Source organism: Pollicipes pollicipes, unplaced genomic scaffold (assembly GCF_011947565.3).
Source record: "Pollicipes pollicipes isolate AB1234 unplaced genomic scaffold, Ppol_2.1 Scaffold_6138;HRSCAF=7277_pilon_pilon_pilon, whole genome shotgun sequence".
Lineage (NCBI taxonomy): Eukaryota > Metazoa > Arthropoda > Thecostraca > Pollicipedomorpha > Pollicipedidae > Pollicipes > Pollicipes pollicipes.
The window spans coordinates 29,552,684-29,575,037 of NW_023596818.1; the positions used below are offsets into that span (position 1 = coordinate 29,552,684).

General features: G+C 54.0%; 1 protein-coding gene across 3 annotated transcripts in view; it reads left to right on the forward strand.

Annotated features, from left to right (window-relative positions):
* The window catches only part of Ae2 (anion exchange protein Ae2), a 169,847-nt gene that overhangs the window by 86,210 nt on the left and 61,283 nt on the right, over positions 1-22,354 (forward strand). Inside the window, exons 1-2 of one of the 3 annotated variants that reach the window (XM_037229244.1) lie at positions 892-948; positions 1,326-1,431. The exons of the other annotated variants lie outside the window; for them this stretch is intronic. Coding sequence (XP_037085139.1) covers positions 1,351-1,431 — 81 coding nt within the window. The 5' untranslated portion in view covers positions 892-948; positions 1,326-1,350. Of the gene's footprint in view, positions 1-891; positions 949-1,325; positions 1,432-22,354 lie in introns of those variants that run through there. 3 annotated transcript variants of the gene reach the window in all.

Consider the following 22,354-nt stretch of genomic DNA (forward strand, 5'->3'; position numbering starts at 1 on the left):
TGAATTCTTGCATGCACTAGTCTTCCCTTCCCCTGCTTTGCATCAGGCGGAATGGGTTGATAAGTTCTTTGCTGGATCGGGAAGCATGAGCTGGCTTAGCGTAATTTCCTGGTCGAAAATTACCGTAGTTTTCCTCTCCTTTCTAGAAATCCACATTAACCCCGTCTGGGGTACCTGCTTATCGTACCACTTCGTAACCCCGCGAATGCCGCTTGTTGATGAAAGCGCATCAGTCCTAACGGTAGTGCGTGTTAAGACGACTGGCTTTTCCTCCGAAACATTGTACGCCGGTGGCCTAGTGGGGTATAGTGAGCTTTCTGGGCTCATTTCATCTCCCGTGTCCAGCCCTCGCTTTCCACGCGTTTTCCAAAGTATCGGCTTGTCGGCTGCACTGGGCCCTAATGGATGTCACATGACCAGCACCTACCCTCGTATGTACTGGTCACGCGAAGGCTTACTACGACGCCAGTCCCACTCTTCGCTCGAGCCGTTATTGTGGTCTCACTTCTGATAGGTTAGCCGGCCACACTCCCTTGGGCGACGAATTCCGGCAGGAGTTTAACGGGCTGACGATGCCTTTGCTTTTGCGCTCTCCGCGCTTCGCCACATAACCCCAACCATGTCCGGCCCGTGTCGTCACCTCGCCGTCCTGCCGCCGGCTCTGCCGCGCCCTCGCCCCGGCCATGCACCGGCCCCAGCCGCGTCGCTCGCCTTCCATTATGACGGTACGGACGGCATGACCCGCTGCCGCCGGTCGGCCGGCCGCCGCCGCCTCCTCGGGCCGGACCGGGCCGGGCGGTGATTGGCCGGGCGCCGGGCCCACCGGGTACCCCTCCGCGGCCTGCGCGGCTGCCACTCAGTGGGCGCGCTGGTCCAACGGCGGTGGTGTGCGCGTGTGGGCCACCTTGCCACCTGTCCGCGGTTCGTCCCACCCCCGCAGAGGACAGCGTGAGTGAACGTCAGCTCGGCACCGCAGCGGGGGCTCGCCCTGCGCGCACCACTCGTTGCTTAGGGATCCAACCGCGTCGGCAGTCCCCTCAGTAATTTTTATTATTTCTGCACGACACTTTGAATTTATTCACGGCATTTTTTTCACGGCATATTAACGGCAATTTGTTCACGGCATTCATTCAGCCCATTTTCCTATAACAGTTTTAAAATTAACAGTTGAGCTGTTTTGAGAAACGAATCAAGAGCTCGTTTTCTGTTTGCCTCGTTCCTTTCCGCACTCTATCGTGGTCTGCGTCAGTGTGGGACACTCGAGCCGCCCGCTGCGCGGTGCCGACTGACCCGACCCGACCCGACCCGACCCGGCCGGCGCGCAGTGCGGCTGGAACTCGGTACTGAACCATGGACGACGAAAAGGGCCTGATCAACGGTACGCCCAAGCGCAGCTCGTTCCGTCGCCGCAAGAGCCCGTCCCCGTGCGAGGTAGGTCCCGCCACCGGCGGCCTGGGTTACCGACCGCATCGACTGACCCGTAACTAGCTTCACGCAGTGAAACTATGCCTTCTTCCGCTTTAAAAGTCGCACTGAGTAGACGTACGTCCTGAAAAGGTTCGATTTCCATTCAGGTTCGCTTTGATGATGCATATAACAAGTTAATGGAACTAAAGGTATTGGTCTATAACCTCGTAAGGCGCTAACCGAAAAGGGAAATGCTTCGCGTCAACTCTATGAAACAGGCTAGTTTGGTACATCCTGGTAGATCGGGTCCGTAATTGCGTTATTAAGCGCGGAAGCTTATGTCTTGGCGCGGTGGGGCTTTCCCACGGAAGGACAGTGTTTGGCACTTTTGACGCTATCTGTTATGATGCCGCAGAAGGTTGGCGAGGGTGCACGCGAGCTAATCGATATCAGACGGACACTACATGTATCGATGCAGTGCATACCGCGTGAGAGGGGCATCACATATCATCGGTTTGAATAGCGGTTGGACCAAAATTGCTACAGTGACTGCTGAACCCCAACCGTGCAGGCGCATGCGCGATGTTTGATGAACTGCTCGGATTCTGTAGGGCTCGATGGTCTGACGGTGTCCTTGCTAAAGCCGTGCAGGCGTGTGCGCAATATTTGACGAACTGTTCGGATTCTGTAGGGCTCGATGGTCTGACGGTGTGCTTTCTAAAGCCGTGCAGGCGCGTGCGCGATATTTGATGAACTGCTCGGATTCTGTAGGGCTCGATGGTCTGACGGTGTGCTTTCTAAAGCCGTGCAGGCGCGTGCGCGGTGTTTGATGAACTGCTCGGATTCCGTAGGGCTCGATGGTCTGATGGTGTCCTTTCTAAAGCCCATTCTGCTTGGGCGCTCAGTGTTGTTTGATTTTGTGATTGAAAGCTCTCGGAGCGCGAATGGTGGCAGTGCAAGTTCTTCCGTCGAGGATAACGGATGAACTTAAGGTGTTAAATTAACTTGGCGTCGATGAACTGATTTGGAAGGCGATATATACGTGAAGAATACCAGTAGCATACGGATTATGCTATTGTTTGACGCCGCTTATTGCAACGTGTTGTAGCCCGGTGCTTGCCCATTAAAATATGTGCTGTTGGCCCTGTTAAGAGTGACAACTTCAAGTTTATTGGACGTTATAGATATTAGGCCAATAGATTAAACTGGTGAGTGTGCGAATTTGAATGGAATATTCCGCGGGCGCTCTGTTCCTGAAGAGTCCGATTGCATTGCATTGTTTGTGGTTATATTCCACACGACAGTTACAACAACTTTACGATTTTTGGAAGCCTGGCTCTGTACGGATAACTCTGTTATTGCCGTTTATTGAATTCATTAACTCGATAGATTCCGTTCAAAAATGCAACCCAGTACTAACAACACAAGTTGTGGAGCCCGAAGCGCCGGTTAAGAAGTAACTTACATTAGACGCCTTGCAGACTTATCGGTAAGAAGTAACTTACATTAGACACCTTGCAGACTTATCGGTAAGAAGTAACTTACATTAGACGCCTTGCAGACTTATCGGTAAGAAGTAACTTACATTAAACACCTTGCAGACTTATCGGTAAGAAGTAACTTACATCAGACACCTTGCAGACTTATCGGTAAGAAGTAACTTACATTAGACACCTTGCAGACTTATCGGTAAGAAGTAACTTACATCAGACACCTTGCAGACTTATCGGTAAGAAGTAACTTACATTAGACACCTTGCAGACTTATCGGTAAGAAGTAACTTACATTAGACACCTTGCAGACTTATCGGTAAGAAGTAACTTACATCAGACACCTTGCAGACTGATCGGTAAGAAGTGCCAGCTGGAACTCGCTACGGCCGCGGCGGTGCGATGCGCCATGGGATCGGATGGCCCTCTCATGCGCGTCACCTGATCGTATATGGGCTCTTCATTGTGCACGGTATTGCCCAATCTTTGTGACACGCTTCAGTAGTAAATTTATCCACGCTTCCTAAAAGATACAGTGAACTTATATTCACAGTTCCTAAAATATACAACGAGCTCATATCCACACTTTCTAAAGGATGCGGTGAGCTCATATCCACACGTCCTAATGACTACCGCAAACACTTCTTAAAGGATGCATTGAGATCATATCCGCACTTCCTAAAGGGTACAATGAGGTCATATCCACACTTCCTAAAACATACAGTGAGCTCATCCGTGCGCTGTTCCTTGATCTCTGTCTGCATGCCACGGATGCTGTGCATGGTGTGATGGCGTGCACCTGGTGTTGTAGGTGCGACGTATCTATTTGTGCTAGTCACGATTAGACTCTGTTTGTAGATTTTTCCTTGTGGAACTAATGCTACAGGAGCCGGCTTCTGGACGAGAGCCAGATGACGTGCTACCCCGCCGTTTTCCCGCACCGCCGCCGGATTTCTCCTCGTGGTTACAGCTGTGTGGCCGTCTCTCCAGCGTTGAAATCATGTCAACAAGTCAGCGAACGGGGAAGCAATCATGCGTATTCAGCCTGCTCCGGAGACAAAGTGACTTTCCGGCATGCACCACCGGACGTGGACGTGGGCGCGGTCGGCATACTGCATCCGCGCATTGGTACGGGTTGTTTTGACCCATACCGCAGCATGAAAGCCCGAGCATACCGCAGTTCAAAGGCCCAAGCATACCGCAGCTCGAAAGCCCGAGCATATCGCAGCTCGAAAGCCCGAGCATACCGCAGTTCGAAAGCCCGAGTATATCGCAGCTCGAAGGCCCGAGCATACCGCAGCTCGAAAGCCCGAACATATCGCAGCTCGAAAGCCCGGGCATACCGCAGCTCGAAAGCCCGGGCATACCGCAGCTCGAAAGCCCGGGCATACCGCAGCTCGAAAGCCCGAGCATATCGCAGCTCGAAAGCCCGAGCATACCGCAGTTCGAAAGCCCGAGTATATCGCAGCTCGAAAGCCCGAGCATACCGCAGCTCGAAAGCCCGAACATATCGCAGCTCGAAAGCCCGGGCATACCGCAGCTCGAAAGCCCGAGCATACCGCAGCTCGAAAGCCCGGGCATACCGCAGCTCGAAAGCCCGAGCATATCGCAGCTCGAAAGCCCGAGCATACCGTTGCTCGAAAGCCCGAGCATACCGCAGCCCGAAACCCGAGCATACCGTTGCTCGAAGCCCGAGCATACCGCAGCCCGAAAACCCGAGCATACCGTTGCTCGAAAGCACGCGCATACCGCAGCCCGAAAACCCGAGCATACCGTTGCTCGAAAGCACGCGCATATCGCGGCTCGAAAGCCAGCATCTCACCTTGGTGGAGGGCGGCGGCGCTCGAGTCGGCCGCGCGATGGCATTGTGTTAGGCCAGGGTCGCCTGCCGTTGGTTTCAGGAACGGCTGGTGTCGTGGTGCAGTCGTACTTCACGGCCCACTGAACTGAGACCATGTGGGAAAGGCCTTGTTTCGTGCCCACTGCCAGGCGCTGGCGGCGCGCGCCTGTGCTAGGCACGTTGAAGAACAGTAGAACCTAGTACTTCACTTCATTTCTGTCCCCGGTGTAACCCGATAACCATACTGTGGTTCCTGAGCAGGTGGAGCTTGTGGTTAGAAGCTCGAACTTCGCTGTGTTTTCATCAGGGAACGTTGGTTCTCGGCTTTAACCGAAGCTATGAATTCATGAGAGGAGTCAATGTTTACGAACTAATGATGCCATCAGAACAACGCTATTTACAACAAATACCTACAGGAACTGTAACCAAGCTTTGCTACAAGCACCCCGCGTCGAACAAGGGTGACCGCTCCCTGAGGGCAGCAGTTCGAGCAGCAGGGTGTTCGTCCTCTCATGCCATCCCTGCGCCGCGCGCCGGAGCCAGCAGGGGCCGCACCTGTCCGCGGCGCGGCAGTCCACATGTTTTCACCGTCCGCCTCACACGGCGGTGTTGAATGAGCGGTGTCGGCTGAGTTTTTGTCGCCTCGCGCCGACATCTGGAGCATGGCGGCGGCGGCGGCCGTCGCCTCGGCCTGTGATTCCGGCCGGCGGCCGGGGGCCCGTGACGCCGGAGGTCGCTCGAGCTGGCCGGACACACCGGCTCACGCTGCCTTGCGAGTCGGCCGTGGCGTCACGCGTCCAGGGGTGGTCCCTGCGGGACACCCCGGTGCCCAGGATCACCCCGGTGGGGGGGGGGGGGGGGGGGGGTAGGGGACCAGCGACGACGTCTTCCAGGGGCGGGAAGGTCAAATGGCCTCCAGTGCACTCACTAAGTCAAGACTGGCAGGATGCGCGTTCTACAAGGCCGCGGTTTGTGACTGTCTGTGTAGCCGCACCGCGCACACTTGTGTTTGTGATATTGCTTTGGTAATTATTTGACGATGTGTCCAGCTCATTACGAATGAGTCCGCAGGCCGAGCGCATCTCAACTTCAACTTAATGGGAATGTGGTGGCTCCGACAGCCAGGACCGGTAAAATTGCTCTCTTTGCAGTGTTGCGTCTGGCCATCCAGTGGTCGCGGTGCTATGCAGTTCATCGCCGCTTTTGAAACCTGTTTGAAATGGAAGCAGGAGGAGACTTAACTGAGAAATAAATTCAACCGTGGCTACAAAAACCGAAATTGTGAATGCCTTGCTCACATGCGATACCAGTTTCAGCTGACGCAAACCGATATATTTTCCAATACAATGCGTGGATGCTACCTCACGGCAGCCGTAATACTAGCGCTTCAACTACTTTCATCCAAATAATCGGTTTTGGGCCCATGAGACCAGTTTGAAAGACCAGTGTCACAGTTCGCTGGCTCTACTACAGGTCTGCAATGGCCCTAGTCCACTTCATGACCCCAGCTTACCGGTTGAGCCTTGGGCGTCAAACTTTGTTGACCCGCTACTGGGGCGGGGCGGGGCGGGGCAGACAGCAGTGATGAGTCCACGTCCCAGGGTGAAGACATAGATTCGATCCGGGCGTTCTACTGGTCTACTGTGGCCGTAGATACTGTTTGAAAGCTCTGAGCACATTTGTTGTATGGTGCCGGCCGGGACTAAAATCGATGCACAATTTATTTCATGGTAAATAGCCGCCCTCTGTATGGCAGGACAATGAGACACATGGAGTACCCCCTCTCGCCGATGGACCATGGCCGGAGGAAGCGGCGTCTGCGCCCAGCTGATAGCCGTTTTATGGATTTTGCCGGCTTCCGTTCGTGTTCGTTTCTGCTGGCATTGGTCCGTCTGCTGGTTTCTGTTTTCTTCGTGTGTTTCTGCTCCCAAAGGGGTTGTGCTACATTGTCAAATGGCAACCGTGATAAGAGATCCGCAATATGTAAAATTACTAAAAAATACTGGGAAAGACTAAATAGTGAAATGAAATCGTAGGAACCACCTAAAAACAACAACAAAACAGCCAATGGCCGTCGATTTGGGGCGGCCCGAGCTGCGGCCGTCTGTATGACCCTGTCGTGGTCTGCAGTGGCAAATTACCTTCTGCCCCATGCTTATGAACAGATGAGGTGCAGCAGTTGCAACCTGTCGATGATTTCAGTCTTCTCTCTCTCTCTCTCTCTCTCTCTCTCTCTCTCTCTCTCTCTCTCTCTCTCTCTCTCTCTCTCTCTCTCTCTCTCTCTCTCTCTCTCTCTCTCTCTCTCTCTCTCTCTCTCTCTCTCTCTCTCTCTCTCTCTCTCTCTCTCTCTCTCTCTCTCTCTCTCTCTCTCTCTCTCTCTCTCTCTCTCTCTCTCTCTCTCTCTCTCTCTCTCTCTCTCTCTCTCTCTCTCTCTCTCTCTCTCTCTCTCTCTCTCTCTCTCTCTCTCTCACTCTCTCTCTCTCTCTCTCTCTCTCTCTCTCTCTCTCTCTCTCTCTCTCTCTCTCTCCCTCTCTCCTTTTCTCTCTCCCTCTCTCTCCCTCTTGGGTCCTCTTTCGCGGGGGATGTCAGGCAAGGTGAAACCCAACCACCGAGAATGTTGGTAATTTGTCTGATTTTTCCGCACCATTTCACCCAGTCAGTTTTCCTTGAACAACTTTTCAAGGCTTGGCCTTGTCTGGTGATTTTGCTGGAATAAGTGTTTTCTTCACGCCTCGAGGAAGTTTAGGAATCCGGCATAAAATAGGATGCAAGTAGTCATGATGTTTTTATTCTGAGTTCGCTGAAGATCAGTACGTCTTTGTGGTTCAAATACACTGAGGCTTTTGCCTCCAATTTCCTGAAGTTCGCCATCATCCGAGCTGTGTCAAGTGCCTTGGTTCACACGACATTGTCTTGAAATTATACGATAATAATGATATTAAAACATCTTTCACTAGATTAGGAGGGCGCCTAAAGGCTGCAAGTACCGACAAAGCTGTCGGAGCGGCTGACCGGAAGCTCGGATGCCCACTTTATTCTTACCTCCCTCCCGGGCTTCGCCCTGTAAGCCCCGCGAGGAAGACACAGGCTGCCCCGTCAACTGCAGATCGCTCTCTCCCGGTAGCTGTCGCTCTGGACCTGGCCCGTTCACTTCAATACTTTCCGATTCGCCTCCATCCTCTCTTGTCCGCTCATATCAACTCCCGTCCTTTACCGTCTGCTTCCATATCCGTTTTAATCCTTTGCCGTTAGCTCCCGCCAACTCCCGTCCATCCCCATCGACCCTCGTCCACTCCTGCCTGCTCTCGCCCGCTCCCGTCTGCTTTCGCCCCTTTCCGTCTGCCGCCATCCGTTCTCGTCCGTTGCCGTCAGCTCCCACCAGCTTCCATCCGTTCCCGTCTGCCGGCGCCGTCTCGCCAGGCTGCCAGGCGGACTGGGACGGCTCCGGCGGGCCGGCCGCGACCCCGCCGAGTCGTCGACCTGACGGAGGCGGTGTAGCCTTTCACCGGCGCCTCCCGGGCCGCGGGCATCGCCCGGCGCGCTGAGCTGCTCAAGCTGCTCACAAAAACGTCCGATCTCTATCGGTCGGGGTTTTATACGCGCCGCCCGGCCGGCCGCGTCCGAGAGCATCTCTGGAGAAAGCCCCGCATGGAGAGGGCTGCCGAGCGGCGGCTGGGGCCGTGGCGGACCTCGGCGCCGTCGGCGGGTCTCGCCGGTTTTGTAGGGCTCTGGTGACGCCGTCAGCGGCTCAGTCGACGGCGGACCCCAGCACAGTTGGCAGGTCTCGCCGGCCCTGTAAGGTTCTGGCAAGGCCGGCGGTGCCACGGCAATTGCCTCGGAAGCTTGCGTCTCATCGCCCTGCGTGATGTCCGAGCGTGCATCCCACGCTCGGAGGCAGCCACGCCGTGGGACTTCAGCTGGAGCTGACGCACCGGGGATGGGAGCGCGGCTGACCTACTGCGCCGCTGCAGCGTGTCCACCGTGGCGCGGCGCTCTGATGTGAGCGGTCCGCGGTGGACTGTACGTGCAGTCCATCAGGTCTGACCGGACCGCGGTGGACTGCACGTGCAGTCCAGCAGGTCTGACCGGACCGCGGTGGACTGCACGTGCAGTCCAGTAGGTCTGACCGGACCGCGATGGACTGCACGTGCATTCCAGCAGGTCTGACCGGACCGCGGTGGACTGCGAATGCAGTCCGGCAGGTCTAACCGGACCGCGGTGGACTGCGCGTGCGGTCCGGCAGGTCTGACCGGACCGCGGTGGACTGCACGTGCAGTCCAGCAGGTCTGGCCGGAACGCGCTCCATCCGCAAGGCAATCGACCTGTTCGCACTGTGGCTGGATGAGGACGGGATCCTCTGGATGTGCCGTTAGTTATTTTGAGTTTAGAAGGCACATCAAATGCCCTGGTTATTTGTGCCCCTCTGGAAATGCCGCGAGAGCCTCATGGATGAGAGCAGCATGGATTCATCAGGATGTTCAGTCTTCAACTAGTTTATGGTGAAAATGTCACAACAGGTTAACAAATTGAGCATAGTCAATGATGAAAATTGTTCTTTGCAAAATGTGAAACTCACGTTTTTCCCAGAAAGTGTATGCATGCCCGACAGTTTGCATTGCGCGAAAAATGTGTCACGAATGCTACTAACGTCGTAAGAACCACGTACTCGGTATTATTTAGGGAAAACCCCTAGTGCGGTATTTTTGGACGTAAACCTTTACGCGAGTTCGCAGCGAACACAGTGGACACCTTTCGCGGGGACGGGGCTGCGGCGGGCCGGGCACCACCCTTCCTCTTCCGACCCCTCCCACGAGCGTGATGCGGGACAGCCGAGCCGACGCTCGGACCGCCCGTCAGTGGTTCAGGTGCGAGACGTTCAGCGTGGAATGCGACCGCCGGCGGCCCGCGCCGCTCTCGCGGTGTTTTTTCCACAGACAAGCCCGGGGTGGGGTTGGTCGCCTCACGCAGCCGGCCGCGAAGCGCCCTTCACAACAGCCGCTGGCGACGGCCTTTCCGCCGCGGCGAACGGCGTCGGGGAGGGGACGGGCAGGTCTGGAGGGCGTCTCTTCCGCCGGTCAATGACAAGGTGCGAGGGAAGCCACCCCCAGCCTATGTTTTGATTGATATGGCCTCTGGCAGAAGCCGCATCGACCAGCAGCCTCGATCGCGATGGTGTTGGGCTGGCGCCGGTGAATGCGCTCCCCTGAACCAGTCCAGTAATGCGGTCCAGTCTTATCTCACGTCATGTCATGTTAACGCATGTCACTGTGTTAACTCTCTGACGTGCGGGGGAACGTTCATAAACTCAGGTTTTTTGCTCCTGGCGCATTTTTTTGCTGAAACGCATTTTTTGGGCCATTGTTGTCCGCTACAGTTGTCGGCGCTTGGTGTTTTACGAGTTTCTGACACTCGGCACCATGGATGAGACCATACCGCGACGACACGAGACGGCCGTGACGGAAATAACTAAAAACAGATTGTATTACAGTTCACGGAGGCTTTGAATTCAAAGCGTCTCGAAACATGGGCGCTTGCCATTATTGTCTCCTTTGCTGTGAGGGCAGCTGACACAAAGGCGAGGTGCAGCTCGTGCTTTGTTATGACCTTCACGCGGCGAATATGAACAAGTGAACGTCAGGCACTTGGACGCCTTTCGTGTTCGAACCGTTTTTCATCTCGGTCGATTGCTGCGGTGCCCTCCCACGCCCTTCCAGCCAATGCTGGGCGAGGGTAGAGGCCGTACTGACCTTGAGGGTGATGAGGGGGGAAGCAGGTCACCACAACGCTGCCCTCCCGCTGACGTCCTTGGATGGGGCTGGCCAGACTCCGCCATCCGGTCCAGACGAGGGGTGGCATTTATCGCCGCGTTAACATTGGCCACCGAGTCGTAGCTGTTATGCTGGCTTTTGCAAACTTGTGCTGGCTCAGGTAGGGACACTGCCGGGAACATTATTGGTTGGACGGTGCCAAAACGCAGTTTTTGCTTTCTTAAATATTTGCTGTTCTTGTTTTTTATTGCGGTGGAAATGATTCGTATGAGACGAATATCGGCATATCCACATTCACATCGCATGCACCATTTGTGCGCATGGACAAACATGAACATCACATGGACATCACATCACATGAACTATGTTATGCGATAGGAAAGCGCTTACAAATAATCGTATTAGTCATAACATAGTTTCTATTTTATTGACGTACGATACATGGTGGCATCAGCACATGACACGCGGGCTATGTATGTACACAACAAGCACCACATGGCACGCGGGCTATGTATGTACACAACAAGCACCACATGGCACGCGGGCTATGTATGTTCACAACAAGCACCACATGGCACGCTGGCTATGTATGTGCACAACAAGCACCACATGGCACGCGGGCTATGTATGTACACAACAAGCACCACATGGCACGCGGGCTATGTATGTACACAACAAGCACCACATGACACGCGGCTATGTATGTACACAACAAGCAGCCTGGGTTTTGCCAACGCTGGTGATTTTCGCATCAACATCGTCGCGTGAGCTGCGCTGAATCCTCACGTGGATGTCTGCGCAGTTAAGTCCGCACCAATCTTCGGGGAGCACGCGATTCCGCTGTTCATAATCGTAAAGTGATGGCAAAGACCGATGACTCATCAGAAAAGACATGAACGGGAAGAATATGGCATACAGCGGAGGCTGCGGGACGTCTGCACTGCGCTCTGCAGCCGGCGTGCCGGCCATACGGTACCTGATGGCGTAAGGGCTTAGATGGGATGTCGATGACTACATGGCTTTAAGGCGTGTCGATTGCGCCATGGGCATGGTCTTCGCGCGCTACTTGCTTTTCTGGCTTCACAGGAGAGAGCGTCGTGGCCAGCGGGAACAGCATCAAATTTTGTGATTATGGATACTTCAAGCAGCCGACGATTAACGATACCAACGCACATTTTTTAACCCTGATTGGCTGTTTTTCATTTTGTCGTGTCTTTCTTTAACCTTTTGTAGTTACAGTCACTTCAAGCAGTGACAATTAACAATACCAACGCACATTTTTGGACCCTGATTGGCTGTGTTTTTCGCTTCTATCAGTCAGCATTGTAATCGTTCCTCCACGCAAATTCAGCGCATGGCTAGAATAAGCACTGTCGGTACTATTCAAGCCTATCCTTAAATATGAGTCCAGATTTGACTTAAGCGTACAGTGTGACCCCACGTCGTCCGATCCGACGGTCGGATGTGACCCCAGCTCGTTCGATGCAGCGTCCGGTCTGCGCGAGAACACAGCGCCGCACCACCGTCGCTGAGAGTCGCTGGCCGCGGCTGTGCGCCCGCCGGCGCGGGAGCGCGGCGTTCGTGGCGCAGGGCGACGAGGGCCCAGCGTCAGGGTGCCGGCAGCTGCGCGGGTGGGACCGCCTCCGCCCCATCTGATCAGGACGCCCTCTGCCGGAGGAGCAGTCCGAGTGCAGGGATCGCGATGCCGCGTTCCGGGAGGTGGGCTGTACTGCCCTCTAGGGAAAGCTTGGTTCGATGCACGGCCGCCACGCGGCGCTACCGATGGCGGTCGACGGACGGTGGTGCCCAGTGTCGGGCCCCACAGGCTTCAGCAAGCTATCAGCGCGACGCCTGAGCCTCTATAGCCGCCTGTGTCTATCTCTGGCACCGATATGGGTACATTACCTGATTTAAGCGCTGCGTGCTGCGCTTTCTAGCGTGTTGCAAGATGGTTTTTGCTTTGCCTGCTGACATATCCCATGCCATTAAAATAATCCTTAGAATCATGAAGCATTCATGCGTGTGTTGCCATCAGTTTATGCTGATAATTCTTTGGATTTGTTGGGAGATCCGTCCAACGAAACACCAAGCCCTCTAGCCACAAATTGCGATTATCATGGTTTCAGCACTCTTCGAAGCATGCTAACATTCATCATCACATGCACCAATTTCATGTTGAGCGCTACACTTGAGGTCAACTCTTAGCGAGTGCGTAAGTGAATTTTTCGCATGCATGTTGCTTTCCAAGCTTCAAATTGGGCATTTTGTGCTTTCCATGGTCACTGCGTACCGTCAAACAGCCGCTGCGCAGGCGCGGGTGTTGGCTATGAGGGCGCTGCAGGCGATATGCAAGCTGTGATTGGCCCATCGCTTAATAGATGGCAGCTCTGTCGGCCGCGAAGGGATGACGTCACCTAAAGCTTGCCATGTCCAGACCAGCGGCTGACCATTTCTGATAGTCTGTTGTGCTCCTCTCGTCTGCGCCCGTGCGATTACTATCAGACGCTCTTAGGCGGCATTAAAGCGTACTGGGAAGTAGTTGCCAGGGTTGTCTGGCGCCCGGGGCATGACGGAGCGCTGTCGGCAGCCTGGGCATGCCAGTGATTGGCAACCATCGATGCCAGGAGCTCAATACGACTTGACGTAATGACTGCGGATGCGAAGATCAAGTGGCCATTGTGACTGCCTCATGTAATGCCGCTGTGAGCTCAAGGTCTCGGTGAAAATACCACATTGGACATTAAGGTTTCGTTCTGGTGGTAGCCATCCATCGCGTTTTCCGACGTTAATTGCAGCAAATTTACATATAGAAATATTACATATAACCATACGATTGATGAGATATGTCTTGTAGATAGTTAGGACGAACAGACGCTCTGTTATGGCTCCTGCTCGGCTCCTGCATTTGTGATTTCTGCCGGCTCCGTCACCGGCGTTAATGCCTTCGAAGATCTCAATCATTGACACACCTCACTCTAGCAAATCAAATACACTTCTGCACATCGCTCAACCTCACAATAAAATGGATGGCCGTTCATGGTCTCCATTTATCAGTTGGCTTGCTTGGCCACCGGCTAGTATCGATCTGAATAAGATGGAATACCAGCCAGGAGGACTCGTCTTCTAGGTCTAACAATCCTCGCTCCGAGTTGACAGATGTTGTGGCATCTCCAAAATAATCTCGTCACCGGCATTACAATATACAGATGCTATACAATGCAATACACAGATGTCAAAGCTTCACGACGACGTTTTTCATATCAATGACGTCACTCCAAGCCAGACGCAACTCGATCGTCTCGGGCTTCAAATGAGCCAAGTTGAGATCGATCACGACCAGCTCCGCTTCCAACGGCCGCTCCGAACACGGGCTTGTCAGCCGTCCGGTAGTGCAGCAGGCGCTGGTGCGGCTTCAGGTCTCTCCTGGGGTGTCAGCTGATACCGATGCCGACCGCCACGCGGGTGTTATCCGTCCTATTGTGATGTTGAGTGCTGTGCATACGCTTCCAATGATGCCACAGATAATGATGTGTCAATGATTGAGACTTTACTTATCTGTACGACATATTTTATGTATTCGGTGAGCTAGGTGCACATCAACGACATGCTACTTGTCTCACACCTGACCGTTGCCTATGTGTTCTTTATTGGTTTGGTTATATGTCTTCTCAACTTTCACTGCATTTTCAACGGAATGGATTAAAAGAGGATTTCAGGAAGCCTTCGTTCCCGTCTATGACCCTGCGATGGTTCAACAGGGACATTGACACACCGTGACACGCTATTATCGTTTTTGCACCATCATTAGTGCCACAGATCAAGGTATCATATGATGATGATGTTAATGATGATGGCTCCTGCTCTGCACCCGAGATCCGCCCCTGGGGGATCTCGGGGATTGTATTATATCCGCCCCTGGGGGATTGTATTATATCGTTTTGGTCGAGCGAAGCCCCCTCCCCCTCCATTAACCCGATGTCTCCACAATGTCAGGCGATGCAGCTCGATGCGCGATGATGCAATGCAAATATGTGAATTTATGGGACTTCGCTCCTGATTTGCTGACCGTTGGTGGATTAAGCAGCGGATGAACCCACAGCCTGAGCCGGGCGACCATCCCGCCTGGGAGCAGCAAACAGCTGGAAGGATGAAAGGTGGCCATGCAATGCCATACCACACTTCCCGTGATATTACAATAACTCCCGTCACTCAGAACTGAGCAGGCCGCAATAGCGGCCAGCGGTGCACGGGAGGTGAACTCGAGTGTCCGTAGTGGAAATAGCTCGGGCTCACTGCAGCAATAATGCGGAATTATTGCACGAGTTTCCTCGAAGCGTATTGGATAACGGTCCAAATGTTTCGTGACTATCCGCGCATGATCGAATCATCACTCCCTTTACTGGCATCGTGAGTGTTGAAGACGGCCGTCCTAACTCTGGGGGTATGAATGCTGCTGTGTGCTGATAATGTACTGTTTTTTCTCTACCATGACAATGAATAGCAAAGCGTGATACCAATATGCATATGAAGGACAAAATAATGCAAATGACACGAACATGTTGCATATTAGTTGAAATAAATCCAGTAGTATATCTCATGCCTGGCTTTCGCACCAGGCCACGTGTGAATGTCAATGATAAGATTAATAGAAAACAAATCAACTTTTTCGTAAAATTCGAAACCTTAGTGACCGAGACCTGGTGACAAAAATGGAGAGCGCGTGGGTGTTCGGGTCGTTTGTGATCTACCCAGCCCCCAAAATAAATTAACATCGCTCCCACACGCGTGCTTCTCACGGTACGCTAGTTAGATAAGAGGATATCAGAAGCTAGCTTTGTTCCGTTTAAGGATTTGACAAGTAGATATGTGCTACATGTATCACTACGCTTTGCAGGACCACATTGTGGCAGGGACTGGGTGCGATCTGCGCAGCTGATCAACGGAGCGGAACGGGACGTATTTATTATCCCTGTTGTTGAGAACATCAGGGCTGCATTCGTTGTTCCGAATAATTGACAAAAACGTGCCATCTGCTCACGTGCTTTTGCCGCCAGGTCAAATGCACTAAATCCAAACAGCTCAGTTCAGATGGAGTGAGGCAGACAGGTTATCGCTGATACAAAGCGCGCGTCGTGACATCCCGCACTTGACTTGATATGATTCCTGATGGCTTCTCGATAAAGCTGAGATACCACAAGATGTGCCTTATCAGTGTCAGCCGCCAGGCCGCTCTGTAAGCCGGCGACATTTGTTAAACAGATGTCCTCGCTCGCCCGAGCGGTCTTGCTTGTGCGGCTTCTGAGCCGAGGCTGGATCGTCCATAAGGTGCCGCTTGACATAGGGGCCCTGAGATCGATGGCGACTTACGAGCAGTCGGTGTTGACCACGTCGTCAATTTAACTAGCTTCAGGAGGATGTGGACGACGTCCGAGGTTTCCGTCCGTTGTCGTACATCCGGGCCGCCTCCGTTGGGCACTGCAGTCCGTTCCAGCCGCTGCGACACCGTCAGATGTCCTCGGAAGAGGCACTCATGGGTAGCGTGTCCTCTACTCCGTCCACCCGCTACCCATCGGGCCTTGCCCATACCCACGCACCAAACATCGCTGGCCATCTAGACGCTCCCGTTATCCACTCGTTTTCATTTTTCCAGCACTTTAGTCCCAAGTCATTGAAGAGGTTCAGGAGAGCTTACATTCAAATTTACTACTTTGCGTTTGTAGTGTGGGTTAATGTGGATGAAGCTGATTATGAAACAACAGTGACATTGCGGGGTACTTATCCAAGTATCATCTACCCGATATTAAATAAGCGTCCTGCACACAACCATGCCCACACCCGCACTATTCTCCAAATCTGGACCTAACCCAACGCGTTACCCGCTCAATGTGTAAGCCCATAGGTTTACCCGGCCTGTCAAGTCCTGTGTGCGGTGTCCCCACACCGCGCCCCACCCTGCCGGACCCTCGCCTCGTGCGGTCGGCCGCCGCCGCTGCACGCGCCGCGGCGGCGGACGTGGGCTATCGGTGCGGTCCATGAGCCACCTCCGGCAGCCGGCCGAACAGCGGCAATGGTGCTCGCCGGACTGGCGGGCACCACGTGACCGCTCGGCGCGCCCGGGCCGCCGTGAGCCCGGCGCGCGCCGCTCGTGACCGCCAGCGGCCGGCGCACGTGAGCTGAGCGGCTTGCTAGCGCACCGTGAGCCTGCAGCCGCCAGTCGCGCCGCCGCGCCCCGCCGCCCCGCCAGCCGGCCCGCGCTCCCGTCATGGCGTCCCGCAGGCAACACGCTCGCCGCGGCTCGGCGCCCGAGGAGACTTACCTGACGCGCTTCAACCGCGCAGCGCGCGCGCGCCGCCTCGAGGCGGTCATCCCAGAGCACGAGGGGGAGAGTCTGCTGGGCCCGTCGCTGTCGCGGCCGGTCGGCATCCTGACCCGGGTCGGGTCAGGCCCAAGCCTGGCGTCGACGCCGACCCCGACCCTGTCGCTGGCCCCCGACCCGACCCCGGCCCCGGTTCCCGAACAGCCCCCGCGGCAGCGTACGACGCGCTCCAACTCGCAGGTGAGTGCTCTGGTGGCGCTGGACCTGACTGGACCGGAACTGACACCAGGCTGACGTGGGTGGACGAAGTGCGGGCCGATCCTGGGCGATCCCGAACCTCGCGCGTTTTTCGAGTGCTCATCCTTTCACTGGCCGACCTTTGTATATCCCGGAGATCTCGCCGTGCAGGCACATTACAGCCAGGTGGTGTCTATCCACGTAAAACGTAAGGCACAACACACGTTGGACTGCCTCGTGTCTCTCAGCGTGTCTGAGACGCCCAAACAAAGCACTCGAGCCTATCGGCTGCAAGGAGTGTATCTTGAGATGGGTGCATGCCCATTGGCCCACAGCAGGTCAGAGACCAATCAGGGGTGGGGGTGGGGAGGGGTGGGGATGGAGGTGGGGTGGGGTCAACCACGGAAGTCACATCCGCAGGTCGGGAAAGCCCGGACTTGACTCGGTGCGGTCGTCGGCCGGTCGACTCCAGAAGCCCCCAGAGTCTGCCTCAGACTGAGCCGTGAGGAGCTCTGAGCGTGGAGCTCTCACCCCACGGCTGAGCTCATTTGCCCCCGGGGCTAGTCGACCCCCGCCGCGGCCGCCGGCCGCGCCGGATCCCCCGGGACTGCAGACAAATGTCTGCGGCGCCGACCATCATTTCCGCCCCGCTGCTCGGCCGTCGCCGAGAAGCCGTCAGAGGCGCCTTCAGCGGCGGCCACAACGGCGTCGGCGGTGTGTGGTCAGAGGCGTCGTCAGCAGAGAACCTACCAACGTTGCCGATCCAAAGGCGAAATAACTAATCTTCGACAACGACCGGACCAAAGTCATCACCATTTAGCGGCAGCGTGAGACCGACGCCAAGCGTACTGCATCAGTCGGTAACTGACTGAGTCTGTCGGTCTTTATTTTACATGATGGACAATTTGTGTGTCATGATATGCAGCTCTTGAACCTCCATTAAATGCGTTGGCAATTCACAAACTGGCAAGCTTTCGCGTTTTATCGGTTCGGATTACATTTGTTTTCCAAGTGCAAAAATTTCGCAGAGCTGCTTTGGATATCTTGAGTGGGTCGAACCATCGGAGATTATCTCTAAACTATCCTGAAAATAGCTATCGGAAAGCTGCAGGTTGCTGGTTTCATTTCAAAATAATTCACAATCTATGCCAGGGCGTGGGCAGACGGTTTTTAAAGATGCACTGCCAATCGATTAGATACACAAAGCGTCCCCAGATTCAATCAGTTGGCTGTCAGCCAGTTTGGACGCTGAGTCACGCGTAGCTCACATGAAGCCCAAGTTAGTTTCCAGCTCCGTCTATTAGTTCTGATTGGTGCGATTGTGCAGGCCCCCGCCTAAATCACGCTCATCGTTCGCGTCAAACAAGCGTCCGTGTAGCAGCCGGACCCGCACCGGACCGGGCCGGGCTCCTCTGCGTTAGTATAGCAGCCGGACCCCCCCAGCCTCTGGTCTCGCACGGTGGTCGGGCTCCTCTGCTTCAGTATAGCAGCCGGATCCTCCAACCTCTGATCTCGCACGGGGCCGGGCTTCTCTGCGGGGCGGAGAGCAGCCGGACCCTCAGCCTCCGGCATCGTACGGGGCCGGGCTCCTCTGCGGGGGAGAGCAGGGGGCCACATTGCAGACACTTGTCTGTATAGGCGTGATTTTCCTGTTGCAAGTTGCAAGTTGAACAATCTAAAAAATCCTAGTTGATGAACATAGGCTCTGTAAAATTTCTAACTTGCCAAAAAGTTAAAACGCACTGGTAAATAACGGGTCCTGGTGCAGCGGCCTGGCGCCTCAGCGGCACGAGACCGATTAGTCCAGATGAAGGAAAAAACGGACAATCATATTGGCAAATGTATGCGTCGATGTGTAAACCTGGTCACGCCTCTTGCGCCTAAACTATGGGTCGCCCATTTGGAGGGCTTTGAAAGAATGCATGTCGAATTTTGGCACCAAGAGCAGATCGAGGCGAGAAGCGTCGTCAGTGGAGCTTTACGACGCACTCAGCTGCTGAGGCTGTCTGGCGTCACCTGCCTCTCACCCTGGCAGAAGGGGTGGGGAGTCCGCAGGGAGTCAAACCATCTGCCTCTGGACTCTCCCTGACCGCTACAATGTCAACTGCGCGCGGCATGCGAATGCACTGTCCGTAAGTCGTCAAGCAATAAGCAATCTCAGCGCTGTCCGGCGTCCGAGAAAAGCAGTGATATATCCGGCGTCCAAGATCCGACAAGTGATTAGCGCGTCAGCACCAGCCGGGAAGCGGGCAATATAAGCTTTTTCGTAGCCGGCCCGGAATGCAGCAAGCTGCGGTCTAAACTGAAGAGAATGGGGACGTAACAGCTGCATCGGTAGTGAAATTCTGGGCCGATCAAAAGGTTTTCGAGAAAACGGTCGTGTCTGGACAGGATACGCACCGATGGGCTGGGCGCGGGCTGAGCGTGGTATGTAATGGCACGTGGCTTCGGCTCACATACAGGACAGTTTTCGTACCAGTTACCGGCCAAACGAGACACATATCTGGCTTTGAGTGAAAACTGCAGGAAGGTGGGGTGCTCCCTTGCATTTTCGTTTCCTCTGCCTAACGACAACTCACGCGCCCAGTGTCCTGCTCGTACCCGCTGCCACCCCGCCCGGCCCACGCCACAAAAGCCATGGTATTACCTTCAGCGGGCTTTGACACGGACATCGCGGCGAGCGACCTCGTAAAAGTGTACGCTGGGAGGTGCAGGCAAGGGCTTGCACGATTCTGCATTGCTAATTTGCAAAACGAAATATGCATTGCACGTTCAAAATTTGCATCTGCAATGCTAATTCGCGGGCGGGAGGGAGATGTATTGCTGACAATGTCTGACAGACAATGTCTGGTCGTGTCGCTGTAACCTTCCTTGAGGGACTTTGGCCGGTCACACCCTCAGTGCTGCGCCGCTTCACCGTTTGGTGACACGTGCTAATGAAGCCAAACGCCTGCGAAAATTTTGTGGCTGATATAAAAGTATATGGATTGTCTGACTTCTTGCGTGCGTGTGCGTCCCTGTGCGGGGGCGTTCCTGTACGTGTGCGTTCCTCTGGGTTTGCGTTCCTGTGCGGGGCGTTCCTGTGCGGGCGCGTTCCTGTGCGGGGCCGCTCCTGTCTGGGGGCGTTCCTGTGCGGAGGCGTTCCTGTGCGGGGACGCTCCTATGCGGGGGCGTTCCTGAGCGGGGGCGCTCCTGTGCGGAGGGCCTCCGTGCGGGCTTGCGCGTCAACTGCCCAAAACTCAAGCTGTGACCATTCCGTGGATTGTCTGTAGTCAAGTGCGCAAGGCAGGTTCGTAAGCTTCCATGTTTCCCACTCAACATTTTGAGCAGCATTTGTGATATCCCAAGCAAGGGAAGTGTTACCTTTCTAGGCTTAAAAAAACCATGTGCAATAAATGCGTTTGGGTAGTCATCGCCATTTGGCATACTTGCCGCTGGAAAAAGCTCGCGGTACCAGCAACGTAAGCTCATTTAATAGCACTGTATTGGAGTCATAAAACGATAGATCAATGCCATGAGCAGCAGCAACTCACTTTAAGTATGGCATCACATCCTTGTGGAGCCGCCCAGTATTTCAGCCATAAAACGATAGACCAATGCTATAAGCAGTAATATCTTACTTCAAGCATACCTCCACCATCTTTATGTCAGCGAGTGACCAAAACAGCTGCTTGAAAAGCTTTAACCAATTCACTGCAGCTCGTCGCGGCCCGGCTTTGCCGCCGCGGCAAAACTGGGTTTATCCCGTGAGCCGAAGCCGCGTGCCATCGCGTCCCCCGCTTAGTCCTTGTTGAGCCCACATAAGCGGCCCTTCAAAATGCCCAAAACTTAATTTGTGTTAAATGGATGTAGTGCAGTACATAGCCGAACATTGTTACATAAAGTTCGAAACGTGATGGTGGCCTTATGCTACCTAGCTTTTGTCACATTTCTTTCGCTGTTACGATCATGAGGTTACCAACGCGTGTCTGGAAGGGAGTGGCCTACATTTGAACGGGGTTTTGGACTGAAATAATCCTCTTGGAGATCACTCGGTGCGGCTCACGGCCTTGCCCGTCTTAAGATCTGAACTCCTTTAGTTTCTGAGCTAAACGCCCGCGAAGACGTGTAGGCTTTATCAAGATCATCCAGGCATGCATGACACGATAAAAACGTCGTTCAGATCATGCCATACCATCGGCCACACGGCGTTCAAGGCCAATAAATACAAAATCGACGAGCCGCGCACATCTGGCGTTTGTGAGCCCGATTTCCAGGTACAGGGAACGTCAAATGTATCGCAACCAATGTTGTGCAGGCTGTGCGAGTTTCAATAACGAATTACGCGTTGTGCTGCATAATACAAGAGGCTGAACATCCTTACTAGTTATTACGGAAATAACTCTTGCAATCGAATAGCTTAAGAACAGCGGAACAACCGAAAATGTCAGTGCAAGTAAACACCTTAAACTCACGTATGAATACATGTGTAAGAAACCCACGAGAAGGGGCCAAAACACAAGCACGTAACAGTCTATGGTTCAGCAAACGCCTCCATCACCACCACGGCTGCATCTCGGCAGACTGAAGTGCTGCAAATGAACGCTAGCGTGGCAGTTTTGCAAGGCTTGTGTGACAGCATCTCAGCGTCATACAAACGCTCCATTACGCAATCGAACAATGACTTATCGAGGAGCGTATTTACTAAATAGAGGAATTTTGTTGTGTAGAACAGTCTCTTGCACTTAAAATTATACCATTAATTATTAGTAACCATTGTTTACCATGGCTGATGCTTCAATATCCTCAGAAGTGGAAAAATCTCTTTGATGTAATAAACACTCATCACAAACTGAATACAAACGTATGCTCCAGTCCTTGCTGTTTGCAATGGGGTTTGTCCTCAAGTCACTGGGGCTTGCGATAGTGTAATCTCCGAAACGATCACCTTTTCTGTAGCTACGAATGTTGCATCAGGAGCTCCACATTCGTGCATCCCATCCGCATCCATATCCTCATGCTAGCCGCCATATAAGTGGCACATATAGGCCGCCCCGTCAAAATCTTCAGAACCTATGAGTGACGACAGTTTTCATAAGAATGGGCTGAAGCCGTGCAAAGCTGTGTGTTACAGCCGTCCGTAAAGGCCTTTGTCATAAAATACCACGCCTAATATTCTCCTAAACCGCGTACATATACCACGACGGCTGCTTGGGAAAGATGCACCCCACGATCAAAAATTCAGAATTCACTTTTGAGCTGGAGCCTCTCGGCGGCGGCACTGCTGTGTCGGGTGTGCTTGGCTTGACCTTGCACG